Below are 13,142 nucleotides of genomic sequence, written 5' to 3' on the forward strand. Positions count from 1 at the left end.
ACAAATATTTGCACACTTAGGTGCGTCGTGGCGCTGGGGCTCGACTGCTGCCATGTGGTTCGTGTGGCAGGAAAACAACAACACAATGACAACATGTCGCTGACTCATTCGCCTCCGGGACGGAAACTATCCACAACCTTTAGTTTGGCCAGCAGGCAATACACTTTAAATAATCCTGTTATTTGTTATTTACTTCCACTACTGCACTATTGTTTGCTTCTGTCCTGTGTGTAGTTGTTTTGAAGTATCCGATGTTTGAATTTGCAATTGAGGTCCAAGAGATGGTGATGTCAGGAAATGTGTCGTTTGTAAGGAACACTTAGCCGCTTCGCCGTGGACAGGTTTTCAAGTTTGAATGCTAACACCGCGCACCTGTGCTGATGTTTCTCACGTTTCTCATCTCAAAGTATAACTTCATCATATTTCTCACAATAATTGTATTACGTTAGTTCCACTGTGACAAAGGATACAAGTCCAGCTTCAGTCTGGAGTCACAATCAGATATTGTGACTTTTGTTTTTGGTAAATCCTGTGTATCAGTATCTTCTCACGGCATGGATTCAGTGAGGTGCTGGAAACCTTCCCGAGAGATTTGATCCGTGCCGACTCATTACTTCCTGCAGACTTTTCAGCCGTTCATGCTACTAACCTCTCAGTGTTCCAAGGTGCTTCTGTACACCGCTGCTGAACAAACATGTTGGACGTAGTGGACGTAGTTACCATGAACTGAAAACACACTAAGAAAGGGTTCAAGTATTAAGATGAAAACACAGACAACTACCAGACCGCTCAACGCCGTGGTGGTGTCAATCACAGTAAGCCCGCCCTAAAGCATACCCTGCTTTATGGTCTGTTTGACTCTAAATGGACCATCATTTACTAAAAGAACATCACGCTGTATTGAAGAAGATTTGAAACTAGAGATTGAGACCATAAACTCATGTTTACAATGTTTACTGAGGTAATAAATCAAGAGAGAAGTAGTCATTTTCTCATAGACTTCTATACAACCAGAGGAGTCGCCCCCTGGTGGACATTAGAGAGAATGCAGGTTTAAGACACTTAAGCATTGGCTTCACTTTTCAGAACTGGAGGTTGCCGCCTGCTCGTCTCATAGTTTGAGCCATTATTTATAATCATTGTCAAAGCCGTTTAAAAAAAAAAATAACAAATTTGGAAATCTGAGTTGAGCTCGGAGCGATATTAATCGGAGCGGAGAGGGAACTCTCACCGCTCCGCTCCGATGGTAACTCCCGGATTATTCCTCTAGCGCTGCCATTAGGTGAAAATATCAAATAATGTTAAAAAGGCTGCAACGGAATATTACAATGGTGTCCCACCAATAATACACGTTCAATGTAGTAACCCCAACCTTGAATGCGATGGTGACTAGCAGTTCTTCTCTCCATATGTGGGTCCATCTATCTTATGGACCACGTTGTCCTGTGATACAGGAGTTTTCTGTTGTTTGACATTCTTGTCTTTTCTATCAGGTCTGTAGGTTACTTGTAGTATATATATACGGTATGTATTTAAAAAGGCAAAAAGACAAAATCATACTGTTTGATATTGAATAAAATTGTGAGACTACATGTGTCATACATGTCTGTGAATCATGTTTTACCTTCAGTACACAAAGATCCCATTTTAAAAAGGGAGAAATATCAGCAAATCATTCTCGATTGTTAACTGGGACACACGTCAGCGCTGCGCTGATGTCAGTGAGACTCACTACAGCATCACTATGGAGCTCTGTTATGCAGCACGGCGACAAATCAAATGGCACCTTCACATCTGTTCATTACAAAGTGACATCATGTCACAACTGGATGAGTACAGGCGAGGTAAGAACCCACATGCAGACATTACAGGCAACATGATAAGAGTTCAGGGATGTATTGTAAAACTGGAGGTTTAAAGATATTAGGAACGCACACCTTGTCATTCAATTTATCTTGTTTTTCATTTTAATTTGAGCGTATCCAAAGAGCACCTTAGTGGACTTCATCCCTTGATTTCTGCCGCCGTCTGCTGTGACCCTCCAACATCAGCGCTCCAGTCACACCGCCCATGTGTCAGACTCCATCGCTCCATATGGGGGTCAGAAGCTGCGACCCAATTCCAATCGGGCCTCTGCACCCTCCAAACCTGTGACTGAGTGAACCCCGTTTGTAGCCACACTCGCAGGAGAATGACACGCCCTTCTTTTAGGTGTAGGGTATAATCACAGCGGCAAGCTTCAGGACCAACTTATGTCTCTTCTGTAACTTTGTGTAACCATGGTTTCTCATCAGCATCTTTTGGAAGCAGTACGCCTACGGACGAAAAATAAAACTCACAAGCTTCTTTGGTGGCATTTCTTCCTTTTTTTTGTTATTTTCTTATTTTGAACTCCGATGCTTATGAGCTGATTGGTTTTAACAACAGTCCCTGTAGATACACAACACTTTACAATCGAATGAACACGTCTGGCGTTTTCCACAACCTTTAAGTTGTTAACGTCTGTATGACGACAGCATCAAATGTCTAAGTTTAAGCAGATTGCGAGTAAGCGTCTGTACAGGTTAGTCGCACAGAACTACATGTCGTTGGTTCGGAGCAAAGTTGCACGTTATCAGTAAGGTCAGCTGGTTAAGTCAGCATTGATGTAAACTCACTGTTGAAGGGTTTAACCCACTTCCGCTTCCTGCTAATATGTTTTGGATGGCACTTAATATGGTGGAGCCGCCACAGATTTACAGAAAACAAAGGCATGAAGCACAGAAGGTCGTGTTGACCCTCAAAGTACATGTGTGGAGGTGTGAGTGTCTCTCATCCCAAGAAGTGTGTCCTGCACAACAACCTGTGGTGCATAAGATTGCTGTCCATATTGGACTATAATTAGGTTTTTATACAATGTGATCATTTCAGGTAGTTCATGTTTGGCGTCTGTCAGCAGCTGTGAAGGCCCACATTTCAAATATGGGAGAGTTAGACAGTTGGAAGAAATAATGTTAACTTTAGAAGGGAAAGAAAAAAAGAACAAGTTGTGAATCGAATATTTCACCAGCAAAATGTCTTTTTCACACGTACTGTATTTAATCCATAGCCACAGAGAGACGATAGTAGACAGACCTCTGTCTCTCTCTTTGACCAGATCACTGACTCAAACGTTAAGCTAGGTAAGAGCCCCCTCTAATGGTTTATATAGGGCGCTGACAGCTCAGTCTGTAGACAGTATAGTTCAGCTGATCCTGTCCTGGTCAGGGTTTAGAATGTGGAAGAGCACATTGCTTCAGAGGCAGATCACCAACCAGAGAAAAGAGGGCCCCAGGGCCCCAGACCACGGAGGGGCCACTAAACAGAAGAGGTACGAAGATTTTTTTACTATGAAAAAATTCATACATGGTATTCCTATAGTCTAAGACAGAAATATGAATAAACATGAACAACTGTGGGGCTGCACGGTGGTGGTCACCTCACAGCAGGAGGGGCCAGGCTTCCATCCGGGGCTGGACGGCCCTTTCGTGTGGAGTTTGCATGTGTCAGCGTGGCTTCCTTTATTCCTTAATTGAAGACTCTACAATGTGTTAAAACAATTAGATTTATCCCAAAGATAGACTGTGAATTATTATTGTTATCATTTTATTAGGTTGAGTTTTGTATCTCTTTTTCTATTATTTACAAATGTAACCAAACTGTGTGCATATAACGAACGGATATCACGTCACTTTTGTAGGAAACGCACAAAAAAAGAGGAGTAACTTTCTGTCAGTGGTGTATAGTAACGAAGTAAGGAAGTAGAAATACTTCGTTACTGTACTTAAGTCGTTTTTTTGGATATCTGTACTTTACTTTACTATTTATATTTCTGTTGACTTTTACTTTTACTTCACTACATTTTGCAAAGAAAACTGATACTTTGACTCCGATACATTTCCCCTGAAACCTTCGTTACTCGCTACAAAATAAAATCTATCTTTAGAAAAAAAATGAATCATGAGACCAACGTCGGGGACTGTGGTGGAACACAGACTGCAAGCAAGCAGGTTTGGCGAATCAGTGGACCTAGCTTGTTAAATCATTGGTTAATCACGTTAATGCGCAACTGCAAACAAGTGCTCTCAATGCCACGGTGTTTTGATGCCCAGTGATGCCCAGGATGCTAGCTAGCGAGCGACTCCATGAGTAGAATTCCACTACGATGACTGATTTCAGAAATGGAAGCACCTGCTACTCCCGCAACAAAGCGATGGTGGTGACGAAGACCAACACCCGTGGCCATATATTGCGAGAAATGTTTTCTTATGTTGGAGAGAAAGATTCTTCGTACCGGATGAAGTGCCTCTTTCCCGAAGCTACTGAAATATTGGCATTCAAAAACTCCCCATCCAACCACAGGAAACACATTGGGGTAAATTAAGATGAATCCCATGAGCCGCAACGTTAATGTTTAGTTATCATAATTATCATAAACCTGTTAAGATATCGAGCAGTGTTTCCCACAGGATTGGAGTATATCTTTGGCGGGGGAGGGGGGGGGGTGAGACAGGTGTCTGATCTTCTAATGTAGCTATACATGGTGTATGTTAGGCTAACGTTCGCTAGCTATTGTAAATCAAATGACAATTAGTGTAGTAGACAGATCGCTAGCTAGTTAGTGAGCTGAGGAAGTGTTGACAGTTGTGAGATGTTGTTGTTGATTTGAATTCATCTTAGCTATAATCACTGCAGCACTAGCTAACGTTAGCTAACTGAACGTTAGCTAGCCACCACACCATATGATGATGACAGAATCTGCGAGAGCGCCGCATTACGATTTGTAATACTTTAGTATTGATCATGTTTTGATATTTGAGTGATTTTGTGGATGATCAGATCGAGTTATGATGGTAGCAGTCGACCAATTGCAGATTCAGCTTGAGCAAAACCTTTGCCTGTTGTGTTCAAATCAGGCCCATAGTTTATAGTAGATGCAAAAGTATACTTATGTACAATATATGATGTTCAACATTGTTGCTCCTGGATGGATCACAGCCAACCCAATTATTTTCAACACAACTCCTTGTCCTTGGTCATGGTGGCCACAGCACTTAAAAAAATAAACTTCATAATTCTTTAAAATTCTTTAACAGCAACAACAACAATTTATTAACAGCATTTACTTGTACTTTTACTTTCAATACTTAAGTACATTTAATATCAGAAAATTACTTTTGATACTTAAGTACAGTAAATATCAGATACTTTAAGACTTTTACACAAGTAGTATTTTAATAGGCGACTTTCACTTTTACTGGAGTCGTTTTCCAGTAAGGTATCTTTACTTTTACTCAAGTATGGCTTTTGGGTACTTTATACACCACTGCTTTCTGTAACATATCAAACAAACCATTGTATGACGGTACGTTGTCTTACTCCCAACTCGTCAAATACCGACGCTTGATCAGTGCCTCTCCTCGTCTGATACCAACGCATCAAAGCACCCTTCAGTCAGGCTTTTAAACAGGTGGTAACCTCCGGTTCTGCTGAATGAAGCCAATGCAAAAGCTGCATTCTCTCTAATGTCCACCAGGGGGCGACTCCTCTGGTTGTATAGAAGTCTATGAGAAAATGACTCTACTTCTCTCTTGATTTATTACCTCAGTAAACATTGTGAACATGAGTTTATGGTCTCAATCTCTAGTTTCAAGTCTTCTTCAACACAGCATGATGCTCATTTAGTAAATGATGGTCCATTTAGAGTCTAACAGACCATAAAGCAGGGGATGCAGAGTATTTTTTTCAGTGTTCATTACTGGAAGATATTATTCAGTTTTATTAAGGAAACTAAACAAATTTTTAGATAGAGTCATGTTCTTCTCCCCAGCCAATCAGAGCAGAGAACTATCAGACAGAGGGAGAACACAGGTCTGAGACTGGATGATTTAAAGCATGTAAACATGTTCTAGTAGTAAGTAGATTGTGAACCTGAATATAAGCACGATGTGTCCCTTTTAAAGCTCCTGTGTGCAGGAATAACGAGAGAGGAGCAGAAACAATAGCGGTGTGACAGGAAAACATGCCTTCTGAACCACAGGACGCAGTCATTATACAGAATAAAAGGAGGGTTAATACATAATTTGAAGAGTTGATGCCCTCGCAGTGAAAAGCTACTAATTAGCTAGTCATCATTAGTGGAAGTGGTCAGTGTGTGACAGTTGCGGAGCCATTGATTGCACCCGGCGATTTGGTTCGACAATCCCCGGAGGTTAATCATTGACAGGATGGAGGGGTCAACCTCTCCATGGCTCAAGGCGCACGGGTCCGGTCAATAACCCTTCATCTGGAACTCGCCGAGAATACGTCTCAAGAGCCGCCACTCCTCAAATCGCCAATAGCTCCCAACTTTATGAAGAGATTAGAAACACGGAAGGCCTTGGAGGACGAGGAGGAAGTGTGAGCAACCAGTTGTTAATAAAAACTAATAGAGTACAGAATACCGCGTATACTATATTGCATTATGAAGCTTTAATACAAATTAAAAACATGAGCTTGTGGTCTCAATCTGTTGGATTCCAAAGGCAAGTCCAACAGCAATACAAGAGTACGCAACATTTGAACAAACTCTGAGCTGTGTGGCCTATTGAGGAACATTAGTGGGTTAGAAATGCTGTCACTTGCTCGTGCTGGATTGCATTCTGCGTTGTCTCTTTAGTAAAAGAAGGGCATCATTAATTGTAAAAATGTATACACTGACACTATAATTGCAAATGTTAATGATTGAAATCTAGCTCAAATCTATTTGAATGTTTCCAGGTTTAGTCACTTGGCTCAGTCCCATAATCCTGATTTATCTGAGGTGCCTGCAAGATCAGGTCTATTCCAGAGAACTCCTCACTCTGACTCTGTTTAATGCTCCACTCATTCATTATTCCACCAATCATGTTTTTTTTGGAACCACAAGCGATACAAGAGGGTGGAGTTAAGCTAACCGAACACTGAATTAGACAAGTGACCAAAATGTTACAATTAACTTTCACAAACTGAAAACATTGTGAAAGATGTAAAAGAACGTGTTGAGACCAAAACACGGACAACACTCCTGTGAAGGCTCCACCAACACGTTACCTGGATTATCTTAAAAGTCTTCCAACAGTTCTAAAAGGGAATTTTTAGTTTTTCCTTTGTTGTTATTGTCTTTTCTTCCCTTTTGTCAGTAATTGTGTTCTTATTTTCATGCCTTGGCAACAGCACCTGATGGCAGCGTACCCAGAGGGTGGGACGGAGTAGAGATCTTGAGTTTTGATGGATTAAATGTCTTTTGTTATTATCATATCATTATATTATCATTAGCTAATTGCTGGTCGTGTTCATTCAATCACACATTAAAGCAGTGGTCAATGCAGACACACCTAAGATCTGGACTCTACGGAGAACACCGTTCTAGTTTCTTCTGTATTTATTCAGAATGACAGTTTGCAGTACGGGTTTGCTGGACATGAGTCAGAATGCACTTGTGTCCTCTGCTTATCCCTCCTACCAGCCCGGTGTTTTTAATGCTTCCATTTCCAAGTGGCTGGTCAATATCACTGATCATTATTGACCTTCACATCTGCTCTGCTTTTTCTCTTCCTTGTATACATCTTATTCTCTCCCCCAAGCCGATAAATCCATTCACTCAAAGCCATGTGTTGGATTGAATGTTTATGGGGTTTCTCTATTGTCTTATTGAGGTGTGTTCTGCACGACGGACGCTGTTCACCAACCTAAGGACAGCAGGGAACGGTGTAGGGCAACAAACCAGCAACACAGTGTGAGTAAAACGACATTATGTCAATTCAACCTTCTGATAATTCAGGCCTGTATGTAAGAACTGTGACGGCAGCAACTCAGCCGGACCGTCGGCCGCTGTGGTGAAGTCTTCTGAGCCTCCACCAGGTGCAGCTGTTCTACAGCACACTGCCAGCCTGCTCAGGGCTGCTGCAAACCTTAAAGGTAACACAGGACGCAGAATGAGATGAACTGTCAGGTATCAAACCTACGGCCCGCAGACAAAGCTCGGAGAAGGCTAAACTTGCTTAGTTACTCTCAATTCCTCCATGCATGGAATCATGATTATGATACTTTATTGATTCCTTTGACAAACACTCCAAGACAGCCTAATATTACAGTTTCACATAACTTTAGACCAAATACTTAAAAAAAGGATTGTCGTACGGCAATTGATTTGTTTCTGAATCTGCAGGAAAAACGGAACATTTCCCCCAAACGACTGTAACTCTGTAATCAAACCACACATTTACACCAGTCCATGTGATCTTCTTTTAATAACAAATGTAATAACTAAGCCCCCCCCCCCCACACACGTTGAACTTGTCAGATGTAAAGGTGTCATACAATAGAATCCCTTTAAAATGAACAGATGGGATTGTCTTAGGCATGCCTAGAAATATGTGTTGTATGTTTTTACAGGAAGTCGATGCTCGACTCATTACTTCCTCATCAGCTGTCTCATCTCTAACACGCCCTTCTTATTCGTCAAAGCGTTGCTGATACGACGGCTCTCATGGTAACAATACTCCGAGTCTGTTTCAGCACAAAGCAAGGACGCCATCCCGACACTAATGGGACGCACTGCGCTGCTCGATGCTCGTGTCGAGGTACTCTTCATTTGAAGATAAACTGTGAATGACAGCAGCCCCATTGTTCCTCAATACTTCTTATATTTCTTCAATACTTCTTATATTTCTGTGGTTTACTGCGCAGCACACTGACAGACAGGTCATGTCAGTCAGCACTTTCATTGCTTTACCAGAAAACACCTGATTTTAAAGTAACTTTACAATGAAACCATTAACTTCTGCCTCAAAAGGAGGGAAGCCTTTATTGAGGGAATCTGAGATAGAACCTGGATTGTAAGTGGCTTTGGATAAAAGCGTCTGCTAAATGATTGTATGTGATGTAATGTAATATGATGTAATGTCATGTAATGACATTATTTGCATAGAGAAAAAGATCAACTTGATTTTTGCATGAATAATTCAAAGTTTCTCCAGACCGTCCTATCGCTCATGTCCTCCCCAGAGCTGATGAGACTGAAAGAACCCAAATACAAATATTCAGTCGTGTGTACTCAAAAAAGAGAGAGAGGCTCTGTAACTGAAAGCAGAAATCTGTAGGTAAAGGTTTGTGTGATTGTTCTTATTGTTCTTATTTTTAGTAGAAGCACGCGTCGGGTTAATGTTGGAAAAGCCTTTTAAAATGAAGCTCACAGTGCTTCTTCGACGTGAGAGAACCAGTGCTGACCCTGCTGATGATAATTGATTTGCTTCAGCCAAATGATATATCCTACATCACAGTAAGCCTTAATTGTAGGGTTACTGTGGTAAATGGCAGCCAATTGTAGGTTTCCTAGAAATTGTGTTTACACTGCAGCGCAGACAAGGACGGAGAGTATGATAGTTATTCACTTAAAACAACATTTTCCAAAGTGAATATGATTAAAGCGAGTGCTTTGCTTTTGGATACCATTAGGGTTCACAAAAACAACAGAGGACACCGTGCAATAATAAAGAATAATAAAGTGCAATAATAAAGAATACATCTGGAAAAGAATAAGAAAACTAATGTGGAAATAAAAAGAGGAATGAATAGAGTAGCATATAAGTACATAAAGAAATGTGGAAAGATTGAGAGGAATAAATAAAAGAATAATTAAGTAAATAAAAATGTGGAAATATAAAGAGAAATTAGAAAATAATGAATAAAAGCTGAAATATATAGACAAATATATGATAAAAGAATAATTACAGTGGAAGCATTTTCATTATTTTCACATGTATTTGTACATTCATTTTTGTGTACATTTATGACATGTTTTTTTTAAATACATAAATAATTTGTCATGCTTTTATTTCGTCAGTGATTTGGCTTTTTGCTTTGCTATTCCTTAAGGCCAAGCTGTCAATCAACTGATGTTTCAGAAGGGCCTCGCAGGCTTCCAGACACGCCCAGTTTCCTACACGACACGCCCCCTGAGATAACTTCCGGGATTCACATACATATTTGGGCTCAAACTATGATGTTTAGCTAAACCCAACCGAGTAGTTTTGGTGCCTAAACCGAACTGCGACCTTTCCGAGAGGCGTGTTATGTCGTTCTGTGGAACCACAGGTAGCCTACTTGGATGCTTTGGCGGGAAGCTTTTTAGCACGGACAACAGGAAGTAGACGCGTCGCGTACTTTAAGATAGAGTGAGTTCTTCTTTCGAGACTTCTTTTTTAGGGCCCTGCGCTGTCCTTATTTACGCCCCTGGTTGGAAGGCCGAACGCGTTTCTACATTTATTTTAGTGTCAGTGTGGTAATACCCAGCCCTCCTCGTTTAAGCAGCTGAGCACATTGCACTCGATATTTCTTTCCGGATGGAGCTGACAGCAGCAGAGCTGGCTGCACAGGAGCGGGTGTAGTCTCGGCTATGCAGCAACAGTGTCTGTGTGACAGACAGGTGTCCGTTTTCTCTCCATCTGTAAGCAAACACGAGACGTAACGTGAGATTGTCACGTGAACCAACACGTGACAACATGGGTGACAGGTCCCAGTGGGGTCGGCAGTGTCAATCATCAGAAAATGACCTGCACCGTTCATACCTGTTGATATCTCGTGGTGTCGCAGAGCATTGTGGTCAATGCTGCAAATCAATGAGTCGGTCCTGCCTTATGCCAATATTTACATTTTATATGTGTGAGAAAGTAGCCTGCATTGATTTAAGATAAGAACAATCTTTATAAATCCCTCTGAACATTTTTGAATTTCTGCCATTTCTCCAGCAGGATTAGTCAGAAACGGACAGTTTATCATCTTTAATTATCATGCAGATCACAGACGACAACGCACATGAGCCTATTGTAAAACGCACAAAAGCAATGAAAGCACTTTCTATGACGTTACCGGCCTGTATTGCATGATAAAAATACTTATATACATATCTGCTGGTCACTCACTGACATTGCATTCGCTCATAAAGGATCAAAGAGTATTATAAATCCCATAGTTGTAATAAAAAAAATAAATCTATGCAAGAACAACGCTCCTGTTGTAAAATGAATGTTCACTTCAAGCAAACAACGACCACTAACAGTAACTTATAATCACAACAGTATGCATGAAAACAGTGATTATGATGCATTATGTAAAGATTATAATGTATTACAACTGTGGGAATTATGATACACTGCAAAAATAAATGTCAGTGTGTGACCAGAAATGATACTTGACCTTATAAATAAAATAAAATGCTTTATTATACGTTATGATTATTGTTATAAAGCATTATGAATGTGTATGAGTGCTTATAACTATAATTATACATTGCTATACCCAGTGCTAATTTATTATAAATATGTTTAGAATGCATTGAGTGCCCACGATGTTCTTAAGAACAACTAATATTAATAATAATGATTGTATTATTTATCATTATTATTATTATTTTTGTACAATAATTAAATTCTGGTCATGTTTCTCAATATATATTTTTATTTATTATTATTAATTAATTAATTGTTGGAGTGAGGTCTCGACAACTTTCAACCAGAGCAGCGCGTGTGAGCAGGCGGAGGCTGAGCGTCTCCCCTCGGTTCTCTGCACTGTCCTTCTCCGCACTGACGTGTTGTTAGCAGATGGAGGGGGGGGGGGGGGGGGGGGGGTGATCTCTGCCTCCAGAGGTCATTCTCACTACAGTTGCCACTTGTTGCCAAAGCAGCGCGGGGGCTCCACCATTCAACACCCAGAGAAACCAACACATTCTAAAGTCCTTTATTCCGCCAGCTATCGAGCCCTCATGTCTGGATGTTGAATGCGGAACATTACCAGCACTGAAGGAAGACTCGCGTGACCCGGTTGACAGATACTTTGGGCGCATCTTGACGGAGAGCAGCATGGTTGATAACGCAAGTATAGCAACTAAATCTGCTTTGGTAAGCCTCCAGTGCATATTCTATCTTACTTAACTTCTTCACAATTAATGTTGTCTCTTTCACAAACGCTTTTAACGTTTTACTCACAATGTCACGCACCGAGAAACTTCGTAGCTATTTGGACAGTTTAACCGTGTTTTAGCCATTTAGTGCAAGTTTTGTCACGTTAGCGTGTTGGCTCTATTTGAACATAATGAATCCTCTTAATCCAGCGCTAAAAGTCAGACACCGAGTGTGTGTGTAATGAGGCTGACTGCCAAAGCGTGTGTTTAATCTTACAAAGTGCCGGTGATAATCATGACCCGACCATCCTCTCGCTCCCCTCGCAGCAAGGCTCGTTCTCGTCCGCCGGCAGCCTTCCCCTCCAGGCTCCCTCCGCCTCCTCTCACAGCCCGTTCCCCGGCGCCCAGTCCCACCAGCAGCAGCCCGCCGGCGGCGGCATGAAGCTTGAAGCCGTCATGGAGAACCTGCAGCGGCAACAGGCGGCGCGGCTGGCCCTGGAGGAGAAGCTCCGGCAGGCGGAGACGGAGAAAGACCTCCGCTCCATGGTGGAGTCCCAGATACACCAGCAGGCGCTGGCTTTCCGCCACTACCAGGCGGCGATGCGCGGCGCCCTGGCCGCCGGTGTCGCCATCTCGTCCCCCGGAGCGATGCTCCGGCGCGCGGAGGTCCGCCGAGCCGACGAGGACGGGAACTCCTCCAGACCGGGCAGCGACGATAGGGAGCGGGACGAGGAGGGGGACGACATGGAGGAACAGGAGATCATAGATGAAGACGAGGAGGGCGAAGACGACGTCGGGTTGAACCACTACCAGGACCGGCAGCCGTCGCTCCACGGAGCTTGTCTGCCTCCGAAGGGCACCCCGATGCATCTCATGGCCAGAGTCCCGGAGGCATTCGCCCCGGCCCGCCGCGCAGAGTCTCCCTCGGCGCACCCTCAGCCCCAGCACCACGACTGGACCTACGAGGAGCAGTTCAAACAGGTAAGACAGCACTTCTAACCACCGCAGTTCACGTCCCATACAACGCTCTTTTTTGGGAAATGATTTGTTTTTTTGTTGTTTTTGTATCGCGGGCTGCTCGCTGAAGTGTCCGCGTGTCTGTCCTGTCAGTGCGCACACAACCCATATGTATCTGCAGAAATGTTTTCAACCAAGTTCTGTAAAAAGTTGAAAATGGGCTGGAACGTGGGTGCAAGATAATATG

At 42.3% G+C, this 13,142-nt stretch overlaps 1 protein-coding gene across 1 annotated transcript in view; it reads left to right on the plus strand.

Moving 5' to 3' along the window:
* Positions 1 to 11,897: 11,897 nt before the first annotated feature.
* arid3c (AT rich interactive domain 3C (BRIGHT-like)) overlaps positions 11,898 to 13,142 on the plus strand; it is a gene marked incomplete at both ends in the record, with an annotated part of 81,359 nt that continues 80,114 nt past the window's right edge. The window contains 2 exons of the mRNA XM_079161760.1: positions 11,898 to 11,936; positions 12,266 to 12,919. Coding sequence (XP_079017886.1) covers positions 11,898 to 11,936; positions 12,266 to 12,919 — 693 coding nt within the window. The remainder of the gene's footprint in view (positions 11,937 to 12,265; positions 12,920 to 13,142) is intronic.

Source organism: Pholis gunnellus, assembly GCF_910591455.1.
Source record: "Pholis gunnellus genome assembly, chromosome: 6".
Lineage (NCBI taxonomy): Eukaryota > Metazoa > Chordata > Actinopteri > Perciformes > Pholidae > Pholis > Pholis gunnellus.